This window comes from Acipenser ruthenus, chromosome 13 (genome assembly GCF_902713425.1).
Source record: "Acipenser ruthenus chromosome 13, fAciRut3.2 maternal haplotype, whole genome shotgun sequence".
Taxonomy (NCBI): domain Eukaryota; kingdom Metazoa; phylum Chordata; class Actinopteri; order Acipenseriformes; family Acipenseridae; genus Acipenser; species Acipenser ruthenus.
The window spans coordinates 22,156,232-22,181,771 of record NC_081201.1 but is presented as its reverse complement, the minus strand read 5'-3'; the positions used below and the strand labels follow the sequence as shown (position 1 = coordinate 22,181,771).

The window sequence follows — 25,540 nt, the reverse complement described above, 5'->3', positions numbered from 1 at the left end:
TCAAAACAGAATTAAAAGACCAACTTTGGTTTTAGAACCTCTAGCCATTCAGCAGTGTCTGTGAACAGTGTTAAGAATTATATTAAGAATATATATATATATATATATATATATATATATATATATATATATTAAGAATTAAGAATTATATATTGTTAATAATACAAAAGTGATAACCTATACTTTTATAATGACGTTAAAAATTGCTGTGCCATTTTATGGCATTTAATATTTTTATTTGCACATCCATAGGTGATAAATTAACTACGGGCTGGTTTTATGACCCTTGCAGTGTGAATGTAAATATCAAAACGATCAGGAAAACAATTATGTTTAAACATATTTTGCAGTGATGTGGACAACACATGATACAGCAAAGATAAAAGTAATGTATTTTTTTAAACTCTGTGCAGTGTTCTGTTGCACTACATGTTCATGTTGCAAAACCAGAAGCAAACAGCTTGCGAGATCGTGAAGTACATTACTTAATTCATTGGTTTTAAATGCTTTTTAAATATTCTTTTTTTAAATAGGATTTGATTTCATAAACATGACCCAAGTTGTGTGCAGTATTTTTCAAAAATATGTAAATCATTTGTTGGAGGTGCCCCAGAACATAATTAGCTTTTTGTTTTACAAACACAAAACAGTATTGGTGAACTAAATTTGTGTGGCTTTTTCATGCTACAGTTTTGTTAAATAGCAATTTAAGATTGTGTCCTTCAAGAGGTATGTTCACTGAGGCTTCGCAAGATTACAAATAGAAGCATGCTCCACTGTTTACTGTAATAATCTTGAACACAGCCAGCAGAATAAACAGACTTTGGAACAATTTTCTTCTCCCCATTGCTGGGATGTTTTGAATTCATAACACTGTGCTCTGGTGATTTAAAGTGTTCAATCAATAGAGATCACCTTGCTATAACAATCTGGCCATGCATAATACATCCTGCTTTCTGCAAATGTCCTCTGAATGCTTTACAGAACACACTGCACTTCTTACAAGAAACATATTAGATTTCCAAACATATTGACTCTTCTGAATTTAATAAATCACCTTGAGAATACATTTCTGAACATTTCCCCAGCAACGTTTGCCAGGAGGAAGATCATTTCTCTTACAGCATTGCAGTGTATCCAGTTCATGCTCTCTCCTGCAACATTTCAACCAGAGTACCCCAGCCATGTTTCAGGAGGAAGCATGATCTGGATGCACTGCAATGTTTAGGGGGGGAAAAAAAATAATCTTTCTCCTGGTAAACGTTCCTGAGTAAAAGTTGAAAACCTATGATGTGTGAATTAAAGTATCAAAACAAATATAGGAACCATGTTGAAAAGTATATTGCTATATATATATATATATAGTATATGTTGAAAAGTATATGCACCCTTTCACCACTGCTATAACTCCCATGAGAAACAAAACATGCTATGTGTTTTACAACCATAAATGTATTACTAAGGTAGATTTGCCATTTCTTATACTTTTAAGTCTGCCATGGTCATTTCTGGGGTATTTTTGACATCCTCCTGTATCAGTAAACAAAAACAGATTTTAAAAAGGTGACACGTTGCATGAACATAAGACATTAAAATAATTAAATAATATTAACTGAAGCCTATTTTTCTGTTGCAGACAAACGCAGTTGCCAACACGATGTGTGGATACAAAATCCTTGACAAAGAGGTGAGCATTCTGGTCATACGGAGATGGCCGAGGAGTATTCCAGGGCTGTATTCTGTCAGTCATTGGGTTGCTTGGATACAGTAGTATAGGAAAGGTGTCTGATTTTAGGGTTTTAATCCAAGCACGAATTTGACTCACTTGAAATTAGTATTTTGAAAATCAAAAAAATAACCTGACAGATCCTTTCAGTAATGTCTTATATTGTAAATCAAGCATTTTTTTTCTGAACCAATAATCATGAAGCAAGATAGATATCAACCCTGTTGATATCCCGGGTGTGTTGTGAGTCACGAGGCGAAGCCAAGTGAACCCTGCCACCCAAGAAAATGGAGAACTGGAACAACATCATACACAACGATAGCAAACAGAACCATAGCAAACATCATAAAGTAGTAAGGTACTTACAGTACCCATCAATCCACTAAAACATTTTAAAACAATTTATGAATAAAGGCTTTGTGAATAGGACATGTAATCGTAACTGAACCAGAGCACCAACGATATTGTTTTTCTGCAGCGCCTTGATTTACTCTACATTATCCATGTGCGAGGGTGCACGGACGCAGTCTTCATCTGGTTTTTGGATAACTACAACATCATGGCAGGAATTCTGCTTGGCATTCTCCTACCACAGGTAAGGACAAGGAATAGAATACTTGTATTAGCTCAGTGTGTTGCATGTCAAATGGAAATGTCACCTCAGAAGAAAAGCACAACAATTTTTGTGTAATCTTTGTGGTGTGTGTGGATATTGCGTTCAACTTCTGATGATGAGGTATTAGGCAGATTACCAAGAATATGTAATGTGTGTGTTTTTTTTTAGCCAATCAGCTTGCAAGTTTTACAGCCATTGACATGTATTGCTCATTATAATCAATTGTCCTCCCCAAAAGAATTGGGTTCCCAGCGGATTATAAACATAAATCGAATTAAATGTAAATCCTACTACAAGGGTTTTTTTTTTTTGTTTATTTTTTGTTTTAAAACAGCTTGATGTACCATATTTACTTGACTGCAGATGACACATTAGTGAGGTTCAAATAACAATAATTGAGCAGTTCTGAACAGTAGCATTTCACAAGGAATGCGATGAGTGGCACATGATTGAAAATGGCAATAAACAAATAACAATTTACCTTTTCCCTGATGGTGATGTATTTAAAGTTTAAAACACTGCTTTGTCTTGCAAGCATTCTTTATTTCTGTTCTGCATGTGGACCGCTTATCTGATACAGTTGTTCAGTGTTTGTTTCATGGGGCGGGAGCGCGGGCTATTGGAATAGTGTGTTAGATCGTAGATTGGGTTGGTAGAGGAGAGGCCTCTAGAGAAACATATAAAAGAGGTTGTCTTGCTGTATGAGGAGAGGCATGGCATAGCATCCCTCAAGGATAGAATAGTTGTCCTTGCTTAAACGTACACCTATTGTTGTTTTCCCATGTTAATTGTATGGTACTGTGCTACTGAATTTTTTTTTTCTAAATGTAATGCATTGCATATTGTCTGTTTTATGCCATGACATTTCTAAATAGTATTGAGTATTTATTTAGAGTTATTTGTCTTTCTGATGGTATAAAATGGTACTGTTATTTACTTAGTTATCCTTTTGGGTTTCAACAGAATAGAAATGGCATGGCATAATAGCTGTGAAACATTTTCTTTCTCTTAATCTGGGATATTTTATAAATGTGTTGAAGTAATTAACTTGAATGACTTTCTATTTAAAGGTATATTCTAACATTTATGAAATTCAGTAATACTGTGAAATTAAAGTTGTGCTCATATTGAAATATTGAAGCACATGCTGTTGAATGGATCAGTGTAATCAATTAGTCTTATTAATTTCGATCAAAGTTATTATATGGTTTAGCGATATACAATTAGTGTTGTTCTGCTGAGTCCTAGTAACGGTTGCATATAAATTTAATTCTGTTTCGGTGGGGTTAAACACTTACCCTCCATCCTAAATGAACCACTGTTGCAGAATTTGGCAACCACAAACGAACATTGTTAAACTGACCTTGACAGAGCTGATCTGTCTTGGAAGTGCGCATTAGGAGGATGAAGTTCGATCGGGGAACCACTGAGAGGTCGCAGGAACGGATTCAGATGGAAGGAAAGCTAGCGATTTGATGGAACTATGAACTCTGCACATCTGAGGAATCTGAAGACATTGTTAAACACATTGTCTCCATGAGTAGGTCGCTGAAAGAATAGAAGCAGCCCTTTTGAAGGATTTGTATTAAATTAAATTAAATGAAATGTGCTTTTGATGATTCCTCGCAGTGTCAGACAGACTGCCGGAATAGACAGCAAGAATGAGAAGAAACTGCCAATGAGCGATAGTGATACTGTATCCCGCTGATGTATGTTTTAATTGTGCCTGGAGCCAGATGGAGGGAGTCCCTTGCGTGTGCGATGAAAGCGAGGATCCTGTCTTGATTGAACGGACTAGGAAGAATCTGATTTTGTGCACAGAAGACTGAATAGCAGTTCCAGCCTATGGTGTAAGATGACCTTGTGGATGGCGCGAGAGCCATGTAGTTTCTGGTAGATTGAAGGAGCTTGGATAGAGTTAAGTTTAATTGAAGAACAGGTGCTGGAATTGCGGGCCTGCAATGGTACTGGAGCTGCTGCTGGGATCAGCTGGCGGAATCTGGCTATCCTGGGGGATGAAGCATGAACAGTCCTGCAGGTTACTGCAAAGTTTTGCAAAATGTCAGGTTTGTTGTTTTCAAATAAAATCCCCCGTTTCTTTTTTTAAAAGAAGACCTAACCGTTCTATTAAATGGCATATCACATGTTAGGCAATTAAAATAATTATTGCAATTTATGTATTGCCAGACGTGTGAAAAAAAAGGAAAAGATGAAAAAATAAATACATTTAATAAGTGTCAGAGAAGGAAATAATTTGCTTTGATATAACTTAGTGTCCAATGCTATTTCTAAAAAAAGAAACCTTGAAATGGTTGCACCCGGACACTGAAATTGGAAGCAATCGTGTACTTGAGTTCGCAGGGATTATGGTTATCACTGAGAGTTTCCTTCATACAGTACTTGTCCCTCACATTTGATTAATATCTACAAGAAATATACAATCGAACACAACCCCTTCCAAAACCACACCGGGCAGAACTGTGTATAAATCCTTAAATAGATCCAGCAGCTATAGTATAGTCACACCTGTTTTTTTTTCTAAGCTATGTTGATAAAGGGGAGAAATCCATACCATTTCCTGGATGGGACCAAACGTGAAGCAAAGTTGTTTCCTAGAAGTAATGTGATCATCTTGGGAACTATGAACAATCCATTTTCAAGATCTTGGAGACTTTCCTGGTATGCAGGAGACCTGAATAAAAGCCAGCAAGCCTAGGAATAGGATTCTCCTGTCAAGTGAAAACATATCGCTGTGTTTTCTATGGGAACAGGATGGGTAGAGACACCACAGCTGTGTGTCAGGGTTCATTGGTCAAGCTCTCAGCTCACCAGAAATGACAGTAAGCTGTTATCATTAAATTAGGGAGGTGGAGGTTAAACTTGTAAGGAATCTCCCAATTAAGAAGTGCAGATATAATATTACCACCAATATACAAAAATAAATAAAAGAATAAACATCCCTATGTAAAGTGAGCCTCCCTGCCATCAGATTTTACATGTAACATATGCTTTTCTCTGTAAAAAGTCACCACCTTTATAAACACACATATAGGCATATGGTCTTGTTTGGTACACGTACGTTCCGACCCGGGTAGAGCATGCCAGTGTGAAAGGGGCTTTAGTTTAACACACCTGTGGTCTGCTTTCTCATGAGGCAGAATGCACAGATAGCTACAGTGCATTACAAAATGGACATGGTGGAGGTGGCTATACCCAGTGCAGTATGTCACATTTCAGACAGTATATCAAGAACTAAGGAAGGAAGTCAATTGAGAGAATCAAAATCTAGGGATTTCTGGATGAAAAAAAATGATCTTGTCAGACAATATGTTTTTTGGATCCAGCAAAAGAAAATAATCGCAAACAGGAACTGTAGAATCTGGCAACTACTTTTCTTGCTTTGATGGTCTGAACTGACACCAACAGGGTTGTAAAACCTGAGCAGTTTTTTTGGCTTGATAGAAATGAAATCACCAAAAATGTGAATGTTTTCCAACTGCTTCTGCTGATTCCTCCAATGAAATGCAAGGTGACAATGTTCCTGTCCTGTTAGTTTAACGTCACAGGAAAGGAAGAATGTGTGTGTTTAACTAATGTGTTTACACCGCCCCCCCCTTTCAGAGAGTGGTACAGAGGGCAGCTCAGTCTGAGGTGAACACTCCAGTGACAAGTGAAGGGGATTGGCAGAACAAGCTGGGAGTCTGTAGGAGTTGCCAAGTACCTTGTAGAAACTGGATCTTATCCCAGCGCTTGTCAGTACTGTGATTTATTAGTGAGGAACAGCACTGAGACAATCCATCGCTTTTAATTTGCAGGGGAAGTTCAGTGTAATGTGATTTAATCTAGTCTCTAGTTTTTTAACCCTAGCGACTGTGGTGCTCATACATATGCATACTATAAGTTTTTACATGTATCTGGAGCCGTCCAACCTTTTTGGCTGAAAGAGCCATATGCATGGCCAAGAATTTCTTAAAGTAATTGTAGCTAAAAAAAAAAAATTCCATAAATCTTATCCATCTTGCACTTCCATTAGCTACATTTGGTCTCAAATGAGCATTTTTAAATGAAACACGTTTTTGCACCCATGTATTTTCATTTGAAAACTCACTATGATATCTGGAACTACTTTAAGTTTATATGCCTTATTCTTGGGTTATCTGTTTACACTTGCACTTCATGGGTCATTTAACCTCAGCAATGTATTCTGGGTCAAAGTATGTCTGTGAATAGGGGAAGCATCCAATTGTTTTTTTGCAGGACAGCAGTCAGTAAAAGGGTGGGGACAATTTCATTCTCTAGGTGAAATGGTCCAGGAGGTGCAAGACAGTATGAATGGCATGGCTTGTAAACATATATTTCTAGTATTGAACCAGATACAGTATTGCGTTGTTAAAATGAAAATACATGTTCGCTATAACATGTGTTTCTTTCAAAACTGCACATTTGTGACTTACATTATGAATGGATGTGCACGGCAGGAATATGGAACTGTTTTGTTAGCTACAATTATTTTAAACAATAATAAGAAATAGCAAAGGACCAGTGTTTAACTGGACTACACACATCTTAAGTATTACTATCCCTATTAAACAGGTTACCTGTTTAAACACAGCTACGACATTTGTTTTTGGTTTATGACTTGCTTCTACCAAAAACTACGCATTGTCTAGCATTCACCTCTGAATCAGGAGAGCCATATTGAGGAGCTCAGTGAGCTATATATGGCTCAAAACCCATCTGTTGGCCAGCCCTGATCTACAGAACTTAACGCCGTGACTAATCTACAGTCACGGCGTTAAGTGTGCTGACCCATGATGTGATAAGACCATGTGTAAGAAGGAAGCTTGTTGAAATGGCAAAGAATCATGAAACATTCAGAAAGTGTTTGGTCTTTTTAAAAAAAAAAAAAAAAAAAAAAAAAAAAAGAGAAAACAACAGTCCAGGCCAAGAAGCCTGTTTAATTTCCCCACTGCCAAAGCCTATACAGCGAGTCTTGATGTTCAAAGGGCTTTTAAAGCTGGTTGTGTCTTTACATTAAAGAAGCTGGGGACAAAACCTAGAGGATGTTGTTCTCTGTGACATTTGAGATGTTTGTCCTGTGCCATTTCCGTGCCTGTTGCCTGCAGCAGAAGGTTGGGTTTAGCATACTGCTGTGATCACCAGGACGCTGGGAGATCTAAATTGTAAAGAAGTTATTTTGAAGGTCATGTTCACGTTCTCTTAGGGTCAATTAATTTGATTACCTCTCCTAACATGCAGCAAGGAACAGCTGCTGTTTTTTTGTTTTTGAGTTGTCAATGATAATTTTTTTTAATAAATCTGTTTTAGATTGTAAGATGTAAAATGCAAGATAGCATTAAATTGTTTGTGAATACATTTACAAATAGTGTTCCTCTCGGTATTTCACTGCTCAGTAATTCACTAATTTGGTCAATTCACGGTTAGGTCATGTTGTTGAAAGTACCAGTCCTGTATTTTACTGTATAAGGGCCCTTGACTAATTCATTGTTTTCAGTATTGCGCAGTTGTGCAACAAGACAAAAATGCTATTTTTTTAATGTTCTGCTTTTTGTGCTATAACAACATCCCTAAGTAAGTGTTTGTCATTTTGTCTCCTATTTATGCAACAAACAAATGTTAAACTCAAACTCCCATACTTAACAAGCTGAGGAAAGTGGTTTCACAGACCCTGATTAGCAGTTGGGCTTATCAGTGGCTATCTTAAGTAAGGTGCAATCGTTGAATGCATATATTCTTTCAGCAGGAAGGAAGGTTATTTATTCCAGCTGTATGAAGCAAGACATGAAAAATAACCTTTTTTCAATTTGTCCAATCAGCAAGTGGAAAATACTTTTCTGTTGTAATAAGAAATCGTTAGGAGAACACTGTAAGTTGTTTATTTAACTGAGATCAGGAAATGTTCTTCTGTTTTAACTTGCTTACCATGTATCCTACTTATATGTATATTAAGAACATAAGAACGTTAACAAACGAGAGTAGGCCATTCGGCCCGTCTTGCTCGTTTGGTTGTTAGTAGCTTATTGATCCCAGAATCTCATCAAGCAGTTTCTTGAAGGATCCCAGGGTGTCGGCTTCAACAACATTACTGGGGAGTTGGTTCCAGACCCTCACAATTCTCTGTGTAAAAAAAGTGCCTCCTATTTTCTGTTCTGAATGCCCCTTTACCTAATCTCCATTTGTGACCCCTGGTCCTTGTTTCGTTTTTCAGGTCGAAAAAGTCCCCTGGGTCGACATTGTCAATACCTTTTAGAATTTTGAATGCTTGAATCAGATCACCGCATAGTCTTCTTTGTTCAAGACTGAATAGATTAAATTCTTTTAGCCTGTCTGCATACAACATGCCTTTTGAACCCGGGATAATTCTGGTCGCTCTTCTTTGCACTCTTTCTAGAGCAGCAATATCCTTTTTGTAATGAGGTGACCAGAACTGAACACATTATTCTAGATGAGGTCTTACTAATGCATGGTAAAGTTTTAACATTACTTCCCTTGATTTAAATTGAACACTTTTCACAATATATCTGAGCATCTTGTTGGCCTTTTTTTTTATAGCTTCCCCACATTGTCTAGATGAAGACATTTCTGAGTCAACATAAACTCCTAGGTCTTTTTCAAAGATTCATTCTTCATTTTCGCCAGTCCATCGCAGGGCACCACACACACACTCACACAGAGGGCAATTTAGAGTGACCAATCAACCTGGACAGTGTCTTTGGACTGTGGGAGGAAACCGGAGTACCCAGAGAAAACCCATGCAAACACGGGGAGAACATGCAAACTCCACACAGACAGTACCCTATGCCGGATTCGAACCTAGGACCCTGGCGCTATGAGGCAGCAGCGCTAACCACTACGCCACCGTGCCGCCCTGGCTTACTATACCACAGTCTAAGTAATTAATGTAGATTAGGAATAGCAGAGGACCTAATACCGATCCCTGTGGTACACCACTGGTTACCTCGTTCCATTTTGAGGTTTCTCCTCTAATCAGTACTTTCTGTTTTCTACATGTTAACCACTCCCTAATCCATGTGCATGCATTTCCTTGAATCCCTACTGCGTTTCAGTTTGAGAATTAATCTTTTATGCGGGACTTTGTCAAAAGTTTTCTGGTAATCTAAATAAACCATGTCGTATGCTTTGCAATTATCCATTGTCGATGTTGCATCCTCAAAAAAATCAAGCAGGTTAGTTAGACACGATCTCCCTTTCCTAAAACCATGCTGACTGTCTCCCAGGATACTGTTACCACGTAGGTAATTTTCCATTTTGGATCTTATTATAGTTTCCATAAGTTTACATATAATAGAAGTCAGGCTTATTGGTCTGTAGTTACCTGGTTCGGTTTTGTCTCCCTTTTTGTGGATCGGTATTACGTTTGCAATTTTCCAGTCTGTCGGTACAACCCTTTTGTCAAGAGACTGTTGCATGATCTTGGTTAGCAGTTTGTAAATAACTTTCATTTCTTTGAGTACTATTGGGAGGATCTCGTCCGGCCCAGGGGATTTGTTTATTTTAAGAGCTCCTAGTCGCTTTAACACTTCTGCCTCTGTTATGCTAAAGTTATTTAAAACTGGATAGAAACAGGTCAGCATGTGGGGCATGTTGTCTGTATCCTCCTTTGTAAAAACCTGTGAGAAGTAATCATTTAATATATTTACAATTTTTTCTGTATGATTTTGCCATTTGTGTCTCTTTAAATGTTCTCTTGCTGTTATAATATTAGAAAGACATTTTGGAATTGGTTTTAGCCACTTTAGCAATGTTCATTTCTATCTCTGTCCTTGTCCTTTCTAACTCCCTTTTTGACTTGTGTTTTGCAGTTCCAAGTACTCTTTCTGTGTACTTTTTATTTTTTGGTCCCTTTAAACGCTCTGTAAAGTGCAGTAAAGTGCCTTTTTTTTTGCTGAATGCACAGCCATGTATTGCTAGCAATACAAAACTTCCAAAGCAGCTGATTACTGGATGGTGATGGCTCTCACAGTGAAGAATGGCTGATGTAGCACATGTTGCATGTTACAGGCAACTGGGACTGAAAAGCATGTGAACTACACAGACTCAAAAAAATGTATTTATTTATTTATTTATTTGCAGTAAGAACCACTCAAAAAGAGCTGACAACATCATAAATAGGTAAAAGGCCAGCAGCAAATGGTGTTTGTAGCTAACTGGCTACCAAATGATTTGGTACCAGTGAAATAACAACCATTTTCTCGTACATTTATAGCATTTTATCCATACAATAAAAATTGTGTAGACTAAAATGGTGCTTTTGTATTTCTCAGTTCATTATGGAATACAGCAGGCAGGCTTTTAAAGGGTTAAATATACCATTGCTGTTTTTTATTGATAAGAGAGCAAATAAATGGGATGTCTGCGCCAATAGGAAACATCACAAGCGAAATTTTAAGGCACTCAATCCTCACTGAAAGAAAATAAATGAGAAAATGCTTCCTAAAATACATTGAAGACATGTTGAAATGTGTGCTTTAAAAAAAAAAAAAAAGCTTTGCTGGCAAAATCCTTGTGGAATTTAGTTTTACAGCAAGGCAGTAAAAGGCCCATAATCAAAATGATTTGCCTCTTTAGTTGATGTGAATGCTTTGACAGACTCACGCAATTGAAAATTGAAATTGCTCTAAATTCAAAATTACTTATTTTAAACATGCTTGAAATTCTCTCTCTAAAAGCAGCTCTTAAAAGCATAGCCACACTGGAGGTTGTTTTCCATTAAAGTGGTCTAGCAACATGTTGTTATTAAAATCAGGTGTGTGCACTTTGAACAGTCGCAGTCTAATGTATGCTGTCTTTATGATAACTGTTTCCTGGATTGTACCTCTCTTTATTAGAGAAATCAGTGCTTGTGTAATAGACTGTTTTGCACTGCCATTGCCTTGTTTTATATGCACAATCTAGCAAACATACTGGTTAATTTAACTCTGTTTTGTTTTTTTTAATTGCAATGCATTCAAATACTGACTTAATGACATTACAGTCCATTAAGCAATCTAGCCATGTTTTGCAGAAAAAGTCTGCATTTGTATTTTTGTTTTTTACACACTGGTCATGCAAGGCTCATCATATAACTTAAGGAACTACCGTGATTTTCAGAATGTAATGCACACGCTCACTGCTTGTGTTACACACGCTTCTTATAGAATACGCTCCTCTCGTAAAACACTGTCCGATATGCTAAAAGCAGAAAGCAGAGGTAAAGCAAAGAATAATACTTGGTAAGAGAAGTCATACTTTAAACTATATAAAGAGAGATAGAGGATACTGAATGATCGTTCATAGTGTAAGTTTTTTATTCACTGCAGGAGGCTGTCCCAGTAAAGTGTATGCAAGGACATCCTCCTAAGTATATTTTTATACAGCCTAAAATCGCAACCCGGTGACTCTTAGCACCCTGTGCCTTCATGCCTAACTGGCTGCTACCTTGGTCGTTGGCAGTCCAGTATCCGGGGAATGAGGGCCATGTTGTTTTTGTCTGTGTCCTCTTCATGGAGGGGTTGGCCATAACTCCCCACGCTGGCCAGGCAGGTTGGCGAGTGCCCCTTCCACTTTGGCTGAGTATGTTACTCAAGCTTTCACAGCATGATTGAACCTGCCAGAGTCAGGGGACCCTGCTGTACTTTGTCTTGAGAACCCATTGTCACCCTCCTGCCACTTTGAGGCAGTAGAAGCTGGACTTTAGGAGGATATAGATAGATAGATAGATAGATAGTTAGGTTGTGGACAAAAAAATGGAAACACCTGGGTAAATGAGAGACACCAAGTATATTGAAAGCAAGGGCTTCCACACAGGTGTGGCTCATGCTTTAATTAAGCAAATAACAACCCAGCATGCTTAGGGTCATGTATAAAAATGCTGGACAGGCCTGGTTGCCTATAATTATGGCTAGCATGGCTGCAAGAGGAGACCTCCGTGACTTAGAAAGAGGGGTGATTGTTGGGGCGCGTTTGGCAGGAGCTTCAGTGATCAAGACAGCTCAACTTGCTGATGGCTCAACAGTGTCTAAGGTGATGTCGGCATGGAACTCCAAGGGAAAGACATCATCAGCAAAGGGCAACAGTGGGCGGAAGCGCATACTCAAGGATCGTGATATCTGTGCATTCATTCGAAGTGCAAGGCAAAACAGGCGAGCAACTGCAGATCAGTTGACTGCAAATTTCAACCTGGGGCGCGAGCAGCCATTTTCATCAAAAACGGTCCTCCGAGAACTCCACAGTTGTAAAGTCAGATAACCCCAACATAAAATAATATATTTTAATTGTAGTTTTTTCTTATGTAACATGCATCTTGTGCATAGTGTTCCGCAATGCTTCTAAAATTTGTAGAAGAATGCACATAATATTCCTAAAGCTACAGTGCAAATAGTCCCACTCGCATCCCGCTTGCCATCTTGTGTGTTGTTGTGTGTTTAAATATCCCTGCGCTGCATAGGTTTCTTGTTTGATGTAAGTCTCTGTTTTTGTGTTCCAGTTATTTGGTGTTATAATAACCTGGCTGTATATCACTCGAGTGGAGGACGCCATCAGTGAGCACGGGAACTACATGGATGGGCTGCTGGAGGCAACGCCAGGAAGAAGCGGCTCATCCAAATCCAAGACCGGGGGGTGCTGTATGTGTTTGCCAGACGCTGACTAAGAGGCAGAGCCAGACATTGCTCCACAGCAACAGCAACAGTGAACGAGCGTCTTTCCAAATGCATTTGTTTGTTACGTTACTGCTTTAATCTATTTTAATTTTGTTTCAAAATAAAAATGTGTTTGGTGGATATTTATGTAGGCTGTCTAAATTCAGAGGTCCTATAACTCTGCAGCAGCAGTTGTTAATGATGCATAGTTCACCCCCTAGTCTCTGTAAGTCGCTTTGGATAAAAGTGTCTGTTAAATTCATACAGGATTCAGCTTCAGTGTTTTCTGTTGGCTAAACCGTTACATCCAAGCGTCTACCAAAGTCTATTTTATTTTAAAATTAAATTTTAAAAGGGTATTAGACCTCACAAAAAAGTAAGCAAAGTAACACAACACATTAAAATAAAGGCTAATATCCACCAAGGATGTTCATAGACCCATGTGGATGTTGGCTGATATTTGGACCTGGAATGTGTTATTGTGCTTATCCAGTATTACAGTAGTTTTCAGAGTGTACTGTAAGATTCGGCTGTTTATAACACACAATACTGGAGTGAGGACTGGTAATGTGCCCTGTGAAAATGAACACATTTTATAGAACAAGCAATGAGCAAAATGTATTTTTGAAAAAAGTTTGCAGTTGGGAGCCAAAAAGATGCTGTCCTACGTTCTGTTTAATGCATGCTATCAAACAGAGGTACTATATACTGTTGTGTTGTGGAGAAAGACATGGTACATGATTATTGTGGAATTGCTATTGTTAACTGTATTCTAAATGACATGGTAGCCTTAATCAATAGTTTAACTTCCCTTGATTTTCTAAGATTCTCACTGTCAATACAGTCTGTTTTTGTGGTATAAATTTAATACATTTTGTTATTGTGGCATAAATCATTTCAAACATCTCCTATAAGAGAGACATATTCGCTTGTATAGTTGCAAATTGTAGTGGGAATTCTGTCAAATCAATATCACGTGAATGAATTTATATTAAATCTGCTCAACATCAAATTGCATGCTCAAACCCCTCTCCCTCAGCTCTATTGCTGAAACATCAAATGTGGTGCGGTTACACAGAATCATGCATCGTATGGAGTGAAAAACTTTGGTATTATTAACCTTGAACCATAATAATAATTTAAAAAATGAAATTGTTTAGAAAAATACATGTGTCCAATCAACAGTACTAAACATAATTGCCTTTTTAAAATTATTATGGTTCAACAGTACACGAGGCAAAGATAATGTCATGAAAAATCAAGGGGTGCTCACCAATACTGTATTTTTTAAAAAGAATAGGTGTAAAGGTATGTGGTTTATATATTTGAAGTTTATGGATTGTAATGTGTTTTTATTTTACTTTAAACAGTATAAGCTTTCTGGGTAAGCTTAACAGTGGTCTTTCACGTGCCTTCAAAATAGCCTTTTCATTGGCCTGCAGGTGGTCCTTAATGCATAACTATTTATATTTTACTAGGATTGTGCCTGATATATTAATACTGCTATAAAGACACATCTGCTGATCTAGCCTACGTAACATATGTCTATGACAGTCAACTGGAACTGAAGAGCAGCTCCTGAACTCAGGTCAAAGCATTTTTGACACAGACAAAATAATACAATAAAAACACTATCTGAGTAATTGCACAGTAAACATCATAAACTGAATCTTTTTCTTAACCTATAAACAAGAGATATAATACATTAAAGATGTTCTGAACATGTCGTGCTGTTGATGAATGAATTTCACTATAACCTTCTCTCAGGTAAAACAAATTAAGAAATGTGCTGTGAATCATGATTTTCACAAAATGCAGCCCATACTAGGAACTCAATGCAACTGCAATTACACACACAGACTACATGGTTCTTAATGATCCATGGGCTTAGTCCTGGCATCTTGTTACTAACCGTCTATCTGTCAAGCTGCTTTGCAGCTATGGCTGTATGCATATCTTTAATTAGATGCATGTATGCAATGAAATACATTACACGTAGTTACAAACACCCAAGAGTGGGGGGTGCACATGATTTACCCTACAGATCAATCGCTTGCTTGTCAACTCTGCCTCCCACGGATAATAAATTGAGCACAGACGTGATACCAAGACAGGCAGCTGTGTGCATTCTCTCATGATGTTAGTCATCTTGTACTTGGTGTTGGCTCCCTTCATCCTGAGCTCAGCTGCAGCTTTTTTAAAGGTGTATATCTCTTCTAGCTAAAGGCCCTTTTTAGTTTTGGTTTTTATTTTCTATACAATTTCATGGGAATTTGAGTGTTTCCTTAAAAAATGAATACAGGTGAAAATAATACATTTCCCAGTTTCCGGGTAAATATTGGTGGTAGTAATCTGAGAAATGCCACATTCTTTGTGAATGCAAACTGTGTAAAGCTGATTAAGTTAACCTATATTTGTTCCTATATTTCAGTATGTTAAACAGAGCCCCATATTACCTTTAAAAATAAATATTTTATCTACTGAATGTGAAGTCGTGGATTATCTTGGCGTAAATCAATATTTTCACCTGCTTAAGTGAAAATGTGGGTTAATGTACTTAAGAATCCAACACAGTGGGCATTACTGCTACATAATGGACCATCGTAATGGCTAAGTGCACTTTATTGTTCAAAATCTACCCAAAATCCTAAAAATAACAACACTTAGTCTCTCTGAATTCAGGAAGTAAGCGTCCCCATTATTTCTGTCCCATTTCCTGAAATTAAAGGTGTATACATAACGCTCATCATCTTTGCTATTGCGCTTTGTGTGGGATGCACTGGTTTCTCATTGTCACACATGGTACTATGCATTAGACATGTATGATGGCAAGATGATGAGTGGCTTTATACAGTAATGGTTTAAATAATATTTTAATAATAATACAGAATATTACCAGGATTTTAATATAACAAATTAGAAATCTAAATTATTAACCAGATGTAACAATATTGTGTGTTTGTGATAGCATATGCTGTTTATTAAATACAACAATGAACTTAGTGCTAACCTGTTTCAACCAAACCAAAAAAAAAAAATGTGTGTGTTCCTAGCATATTAACCAATGAAGTGTTATAAAATGTAGTGGCCTTAAGGGGAACAAATTATGTCGGAGACATTGTGATGAAAATGTTTCCACAGACACATGAAGAAAGTGCCTATGCATTCACACACCTCTGGAATGAAAGGGATGCTCACCAATGTGCTTCACACAGTTCCTCTGTGTAAGATTTAAAACGGTCACAATCGTCGGCTTATCTTTTGCACTGTGCATAGTGACTTGCCCTGTGTTTTTATGACCTCCTGTATAGATTCATGTTTTAACAGGTATTCAGGTATTTAATCTTGTGTTTTTCCCATATATACTCATAAAAATTATGTGCATGTTTCAATATCTTTATTTTGAAAAAGACATTTTGTCAAAGTGTTTGAATATTTTACCTCCAAATCTGTGTATTTAAAGGTATGGATAAACCTTGTCTATGCTTGTTTATATCGGAAGTATATTTTTTTATAGGTTAATTTTTTAAAGGTACGTAGAGATATATATATATATATATATATATATATATATATATATATATATATATATTAGTGTTTTCCACCAAGTATTGACTCCCTATTTGATTCAACGGTAGTGTAAAACATCTGAAATAATAAAGTGAAGTAGTTAAAATAAATAAATAAATAAATAGAAAGTCATTTTAGTTGTTGCATTAAAACAAATGTGTATATCTATAATAAAAAATAAGCAGGCAATGAAACAAATGATACAAATTCAGATGTTTTAACAATAAGTCGGAGCAAAACTAATGTGTATGAAGTACAACTGACATATCCTAAGTGATGTTAATATCAATGTAAATTGGAATATTTAACATAGGAGGGTGTCAATAATGCTGTCTGTTCAAATACATTGCAGAGGAGGGACTACTGTAATAACCTAAACAGCTGCAGATTAAAACGCTGACTCCCTTGCACTCTATATTAAACCATCTGGTATTATACACCAGGATAATCCCAAAATATTATACTATACTATACTATACTATACTATACTATACTATACAACAGCCAGACCCTGCTCTCCTATTGTTTTCCATGGAGGTCTCCTGTTCTATTATTACTAAATAACGGAGCAGCAAATAAAGACCAGGTGAGAAGATGCCACTAATTAATGACACCTGTTCTAAAACCGCCTCTTACTGATGAAATACTTCACACTTGAACCCTGCTCTTTCAGTGGACTACAATGATTAGTTCAGACACCCAAAGATAAATACAGTACATAAATCATTTAAAAAGTTTAGCATAGCTGCAGCGTGTTACAAGGTAATAATGGAACTCCAAGAATGCCTGTAGGATAGCGTATATGATTTAAGACAGCCTGTAATTGCTGTGTTGGTTTGGTGCCCATTTAGTCTTATGGTGACTGCCTTTTTCTCTTGGTTTTTACAGGTGTTGCTGATTTTTTTGTTTGGTTTTCTGTATTCTGTTGTGAAATAATTCATCTAATAAATTTTTTTGACTTTGAAATGCTACTCATGGTGTGATTCTGTTTTCTGACAGTTTTAATAATGGAAATGTTAGAATTCAAAAGATAACTCTTTCAACCTAATATAATAATGACATTTATTGTAGAGTTTTGCAAGGTTTTAGGAGCAGCATGTTCAGCATGTTTATTATTGTTAGAATGTCCAATTACATTCCCTCAACGCAGCAATCTCCACAACAGCTATCTCCACAACAGCTTGGGAGAAATAACGCCCACGAACCGACACCCACCACCACCCCAATTGCCACTTTAGCCTCCCTGTGGAATCCCCAAAGAACTGCAACTTCATATACCTGCACTCCTCTGACTGAAAGACTGGTTTATTGAACAACTTTTAACTTGTTTTCAAAGATATTTTAAACCATTACTGTAATGCAGTGCAAACTAATTTCCAGAATCAAAATAGTTTCCTGTAGGTATATGCTTTTAGCGATTGAGGCTCACGCAGATGGTGAATGATAAGTACCAGGATGAGGCAGTTTTAAAATGTCTCAATCTGCAGGGTCATGAGCAACACACCTTAGGAATCATGTATTTTTGTAGTTTAGATAGCACATACCCAAGAACACTGACTAATCACAGGACAAACTATGCAAATATCACACCTGGCATTTCTAACTGGAATCAAAGGATTACAATGTACAAGGTGAATGGTTCAATAGAGTACATGCTTTATTCATCTCATCATATACAATGGCAGCCTTGTTTAAGTACAATAGGGTGTATTTTGTTATTGATGTGTTTATAATAAAATGTTCATATTTGGGGCATATTTTAATATCTGTCAGTGCTTCTAAGGATTCCACAGAGGTGTTTCAGTTTTGAAGCAGACTGACAGGATGGAGTGCGACATATAGGCATCAGATTGTTCCAGTGGTTTCTTCGGATTCTGCGAGGTACTTTTCTTACTAAATCTTACAATCAGTCTACTGTTCGTTGATCCAGCATTTTCCAGCCTGTTAAATATTTCTTGTCCTCACCACTCACAATTTGCAAGATGATGTATACAGGTATACTGGGAGTTGTGAAGGTTGTGTTTATTACTCTCATCAGTAATTATTAAATGCTTAACAGCACTGCATTTAGAAATACTAAAAGAAACTTGATTCAAAGACAAAGAGGTGGCCGTAGGTAGACTGTTTGGCTGCTTTATTGGGGCCTGTATCTAATACTGGTCTGGGCCACCACTTGCCCTGATGACAGCCTTGACACAAGTGGCATAGACACCACAAGGTGCCTGGAAGGTTTATCCATTCAGTCATTAATAAATCACGCAATTGGCACAGACAGGTAGGCAGATGTTCTTGATAAAGAATGTATATTTCATTCATACCAACTGTGCTAAATTGGGTTGCGATCCAGGGATTATGGTGGACATGGATCACATGTCACATGATGTGATCAATCCCAGTTTCATCTGTCATTCAGGGCAATGCCAAATCCAGTCAGGTAGACAGGTCCTAATAAAGTCGCCAGGCAGTGTATGTCACACTAGGTCAAATTTATCTAGAGAACCGCTTAATATTTTGTAAAGGACGATCTTTAGCACAAGCTGTGGCAAGTGTCACAATCAGTTTACAAACTGTAAATATATATATATAGTAACCCGGCCGGCACTCACAGCCGTTCGTTTGCCCCTTTCAAAGCAGACCCAGGACACAGGAAATGGAGTTTCAAGCGCGGTTGCGCTATTTTTAATAAACACAAAAATAAACACAAAACAAAACCTAACTCCGTTTTGGAGTACTTACTAAACGGGTTATTCCCTGACTAACTTGCAGGACGGCTAAGCCGTTTACCCGGCACCACGGAACATAAACCAAAACCACACAGGTTTAACACAGCACATACTTCTTTTATGACTGCTCGGAAGCAGAGCACCTCTCTTCTGCTTCCTTCTACTCAGCAGCCCCGTGCAGACTGACTGCACATCTTAAATACCCCTGCACCTAGTACTAATTGATAATAACTACCAGGTGCGGGTGATAATTAAACAAATAAAACAATTAATTTAAACAAAATGTGCATATGCACATGTTTTTGGCAGGGAAGATTTTAACCCCCTCCCTGCCGTGTTACTATATATATATATATATATATATATATATATATATATATATATATATATATATATATATATAAATATAAATATAAATATAATTGAAGTATCTTGAGGTTTTACAAATGTATGTATTGTTCTTTGATAGCTGAGACATGTGTGCCAGAGGAGATTAAATCCTACTCCAGCTCGGTAAGGTTCACAGGTTCACAACATGGTTTAATATTTAAGCAGATCCTGGCTTTGCTGTTTTCAAGCACTGAATAATATTTAATTTGTACAGAAATATTTTAATGGCTGTCATATCTCTATATATCTTATTTTACTCTGCTAATTTAGCAGTCAAACCTTTTCCTAAATTATTAATTGTAACCTCAATAAGTGTTGCACGATATAGTAATTCAAATGATGCTGTAAAACAAACAAATTGACTGATATGCTTTCATCCAGCTATGACCCAGGAAATTCAAGTATAACAAATTTCCTGTGAAAAAGGCAGAACAAATTTAAAATTACTTTTAACCTGAAGTAATAAGATGTCATGTTTTAAAATGAAGATAGATGTTTGCTATAACATGCGTCTGTGTCAAACCTATATTTGAGACCTATATAGTGAAATAGTGCAAAATATGCAAGATTTATGGATTTATTTTGTTAGCTACTCATACTGGGTAGTCACATTGCTCTTCACTGAACTGGCAAAGCTGAAATGTACTTTTAGTAGTGTTGGGAATTGAACACAGTATTGTAGGTAGCCTCTCACCAGTGCATTATCCAACCTCATCACAACCTCCCTAGATTAGTACCCTACATTTTGAACGATATAACCGTGAACTACATCCGAGTATTAATGTTTTAGCAAATACATTTAGTGGTTAGCCACACAGAAAGAAAAAACATCGGTCAGTCTTTTAACAGGGAAGGTAAGAAAACACTGAAATAAACACTTTATACAAGTGTGCTTGAACTGAACCATTTATAAATACAATATCTGAGTGTTGCTAAATTCACATCACATCAGACAGATGCTGTATGAACTGTATTACACTTTTTGTACACACTTCCTAGTTTATCCATTTAGTTCACCTTTCCAACTCAATATTTCATTAGCTACAATCACTTTAAGTTTTGCCATGTTGATTTTTAATTGCACAATTTAAATGTACTTTTAGTGTTTGTTAGAAAGCTATCTGTCCAGTCAATGTGTTGACAAAAGACACAAGCTTCCTCTACATTGAATCCTGCTTTTCATTATCCATCAGAGAAGGAGAAAAACAGAGAAAGAGAAAAACAACTGGGAGTAATTGGAACACAGGACGGTGGTAACACCTTCAATTCCTCTAAACTTAAACAAGTCAGACAGTCATAACTCAGTATGAACATGGTAAATTCTGTAAAAATGGTCATCCTGTAAAAATGGAAACATGTATATTGAATTCAAAGTGTTTTATTTTTGGTATATATATATATATATATATATATATATATATATATATATATATATATATATATATATATATATATATATATATATTTTTGTGTTGCTCAGTTGATAAACCCAGGTTTTTATAAATGTCATCTCTGATATCTGTACAAATGATTGATATTTGTATTGTTTGTTTTGTTTTTGCTGGTACATGCGGTTTAGTAATGGCAACAAGGATTGTAACAAGTTGTAACATGTGTGCCGTTTGACCCCGTCTCAAAAATGTTTTACATTTAATTATTTGACATATTAGATCTGAGGTTTTCAAATAGCGGGGCGCCAGTACCTGACTGCAAAATACTTTTTTCTGGCTTCCTGGTGATTTGTAAAAGATCCGCTGTAAATGTCAGACTCTGTGGGCCTCCAGTATGATTGACTGAATCTACTACCCAGGCAAAGATAATGTTTAATCTGACCAACCCCCTGTTAAATCTGACCTATCCCCATCCAGAGAGCTTGTGTCATTTTCAGACCTATCATAGCTCAGCAACTCTATCGCCCAGCCCTCCTTCATTTGAAAGTGCAGCAACGGTGGTTTTTAATATCAAATACAGCAAAAAAGTTTGGGAACCCCTGTACTAGATTTTCTACATCTGACTCCCACCCCTGTTGCAACTGACCTTGGTGAGGGGGTCAGTTGTAACATTTTTGACATCTCTCATTTGAAGCACTCTTGCTCTGTTATGTTAGTGCTTAAAACATTTTAACTATGGGAATGGGTAGAGAGCAGATGTAAGGGTTAGTATCAAAGTATCATCAGCCTGACTCAAATATTCTGGCACTAATGGAGAGAAAGACAAAAATGGTTGCAACTGCCCCCGTATGTAGAGAAGGCAGGTCAGTTGCAGCTCTTAGGGCTCTCCAAATAAGTTTAAAACACACTCAGAGCCAGGTAAAAGCAGGTTTAGATGGTTAACTGGAGTAACAAAACCAAGAACCACACAGAATGACTGCAAACACTATAACATAGTGGGTGAAATATAAACAAAAGGGCAGCAGTGTGGAGTAGTGGTTAGGGGTCTGGACTCTTGAGCGGAGGGTTGTGGGTTCAATCCCAGGTGGGGGACACTGCTGCTGTACCCTTCAGCAAGGTACTTTACCTAGATTGCTCCAGTAAAAACCCAACTGTATAAATGGGTAATTGTATGTAAAAAATAATGTGATATCTGTATAATGTGTATAATCTGATATCTTGTAACAATTGTAAGTCACCCTGGATAAGGGCGTCTGCTAAGAAATAAATAATAATAAAATGACATTTGAAGTTACCATACAACTTTTAAGTATTGCATTTCTTAATTATTAATTAATTAAAATAAAAGAAAGCAATCCAAATCTAACAGGTTATAGTCTTCCCCTACTGTATGGTACTGTATTCATTTATTACCTTTTGTGAATGACTGGATGGATATTTGTTGGTCACTTTTACCCCCAGAGATGTACTTACACCTGTCACAGTTCACAAATGCCAAGGAATGTATTTGGTGCAGAATTGAACAGGTGGGAAGCTGCAGTTTTTATAATATGTTTTCACATTATATGTGTGTCCTATGGTTTTCTAAAACAGTTATTTAAGTGTTCCTACCTTTAATTACCTTGCTATTTTAGGTGCTGATGGTGCCGTTTCCCTTTATACTTGCTTCAAAACAGCGTTCCAGTATTTTACAGCCCACCAAGAGCCTACTGCATCTGCAACTCAGCTCAGTTTTTACTTATCAAGCTGTACTGTATCTTGTATTACTCACACCTATAAACCACCAGTGACTGAGAGACAGCGAGAGCAAAGCTGATTACAAAAGTGCAGCTCAGCGCTAAGGAAACAATCACAAGTTCAATTAATTATTGAAAAAGTTAACACTGAAAATACAGTAATACTGAGTCATCAATTATGTATTTTAAAAAGAGGATTTGTATTTCACTTGTCTTTTTTTGGTTGTTTTTCAGAAAAAAAGCTAAACTAAAGATGTAGTTTCAAATGTGTGGGGAACTTAATACTTACTAACTTATATATAATGCATGTGTATGAATTCCCTTTGCTAATTGGTGCACACCTGCGACTTGTAAATACCTGGACAACCGCATATTAAATTTTCATCTCGAACACAGGAAGTTATTCCACATGCAGTACTGTAATCATCTAGGTCTTCAATACCACTTATCCAATTTGCATTAAACTATTCATAGTCGTAAATAATTATATTATAATTGTATTCATACATACTGTTGATATACTGTATGTCATGGTTATCAACGTTTGTCATTCTGATGTTTATTTTACATGTAGAGACATTGTGTCGAATGTATGTTGCTGGCATACTTGTTTTAATTCATCTCTCAGAATTTACCTTTACCTTTGCCCTTGGTATTTCCATATCTGTGGACCCATGAACTGTATTTTATGTATCCAAACAATGAGATTCCTAGCAAGACCAGTCATAGGCAGCCATATAGCAAATAACACAATGCTCTCTGTTACCAACCTTATCCAGAAATCCTGTTTGGTATTTTCAGATAAATTGCCTATCATAGATATGTATTGAACAAAATAGTTCCCTTCAGATAAGGAAGTAAATATTAACTAGTTTCAGTCTTAAGGTGTGTTTTCACGGTCAAAAAATTGGATCTCCATTTTATCTAATTTCTTTGAACTGTGGAAACAGATCTCCAAAGTTAATTTTAATAAATGCATTGCTCATCAAAAAAAAAAAAAAATGGATTCAAACTTGGATCCAAGTTGGATCTGATTTATTTGACCAGGAAAACCTTTAGATACCTGGAAATGTGGGTATACATCTTGATACGAGAAGTTCAAACGTTCTTCCACACAGTGATATTAAGTGCAGTAAAATTACAAGGAGAAATTGTAGAATGTTTTTGACACTCTAAGGCTTGTACATATTTAATTAAGGTATTAAATTAGGGATTGTAATGATGTGAATTTCACTTGAAGACAGCGCTGGAAAGTGTTCCATCTGAGGCGATGCTTTGAAATAAGAAACAGCCCTTGAAAGTATTGTATTTTTTCTCATAGCAAGTCACTGGGGAGCTGTGTTTCTCTCTGCTCAGAGACACTGATACTGAGATAGTAACAAACAGAAACACACTGTCAAATGTTTTATTTTTGTGACTTGGCGTAACTGGATTTATTTCATGATTACCATCATAGTCCAGGTTTTGTGTTTATTTTAAATACCGGTACCTGGTTGTTTTAACAGGAACACGTTATTGAGATGTTCCTGAAAAAAGTGGATTTGGGGTGACTTGATTGAAGTCTTTAAAATGTTTAAACCTTTACTGCCTGGGGTATGTTCCCATATGTATTTAATGCCTATTGTCTCAATGGGGGAGTTTCCATGTGTGTTCTAATTTTTCTCGAGACAGTGTGCTCGAGCCAAATAAAAAATGACCCTATACATTATGAGTTTCCATTGGCTCAGTTTATTTTACTCGAAGACCCTCTTTTCACCTGAAAAATGAAGGGGAAAGGAGGAGGTCGATATGCAAATTAGCCATTCATAGTGTTCTCGTGATGTTTTTGCAGACAGCTCGGAAAAATGTGGTTTCCATGCACAGAGAACAGGTACACCAGAGAATCTTTCCTGGAAATCCATGGTTGTCAGGTGACATCTTGTTTAAGTGAAACTATTTAAAGCAAAGTGTTAAGCTCATGTAATACAGCTGTGATTTGTAAATGCCTCCTGCCTGGTTGTTTAACAATGTGTTTTATTGCTCTTGCCCAAATTTGTTTTTCAAATGCCCATTGGTGGGGTGGCATATTGTTAATAGTGAATGATATTTCAACAAATTTATCACACGACTTATTAAAGAAAAAAGAAAATATTTAACACCGAGGTATATAATGAAACTGTTCAACCCAGCTATTTTGCAGATCATGACTGTAAACCGGCAGAGAATTATAAAAATCTGTGCCAGACACCTTCCACGTATACTCCAAGGCTGTCTGGATTGGGAGCAGTGGACGTTTTCATGTGAAATGTGGAGACACACAGCCGAAGCCGCGGCGGATGAGAGCTCAATTAGTAAGAGAAAAAAGGAGAAGGGAGAACACACTTGTTTTTTTTTTTGGGAAGGTCCGACACACCAAGGTGGACGGGCCGTGGCAGCCGGCGAGGTCTACTCTACAGCGGGGAAGGTTAGAACACAGCCCCGGTGGAGGACACACGGTGGACTGGCTGTTGTTGCTCAACGGCAGGGGTGGCAAGCCGAACCCCAGCGGAGGAACGATGTTCTCCCTGAAGATGTAGGTTGAAAGGCAGCACACGCACACACAAATACTACACAGGCAGTCACACTCATACGACAGACAGCTGAGAAAAAATCGGCCTGCGACACAAGCAAAGCAGGCCGTGAGAAAGAAAAAAGACACTCAAATGGAGCCGCTGATTCCACGAGAGTGGCAAGCCAGCACGAACGCAA

The 25,540-nt window shown here is 37.1% G+C and overlaps 1 protein-coding gene across 1 annotated transcript in view; it reads left to right on the top strand.

The window, feature by feature from the left end:
* tspan15 (tetraspanin 15) overlaps positions 1-17,539 on the top strand; it is a 101,682-nt gene extending 84,143 nt beyond the window's left edge. Inside the window, exons 6-8 of the mRNA XM_034031312.3 lie at positions 1,637-1,687; positions 2,205-2,321; positions 12,850-17,539. Of these exons, the coding sequence (XP_033887203.3) occupies positions 1,637-1,687; positions 2,205-2,321; positions 12,850-13,014 (333 nt within the window). The 3' untranslated portion in view covers positions 13,015-17,539. The remainder of the gene's footprint in view (positions 1-1,636; positions 1,688-2,204; positions 2,322-12,849) is intronic.
* Positions 17,540-25,540: the final 8,001 nt, after the last annotated feature.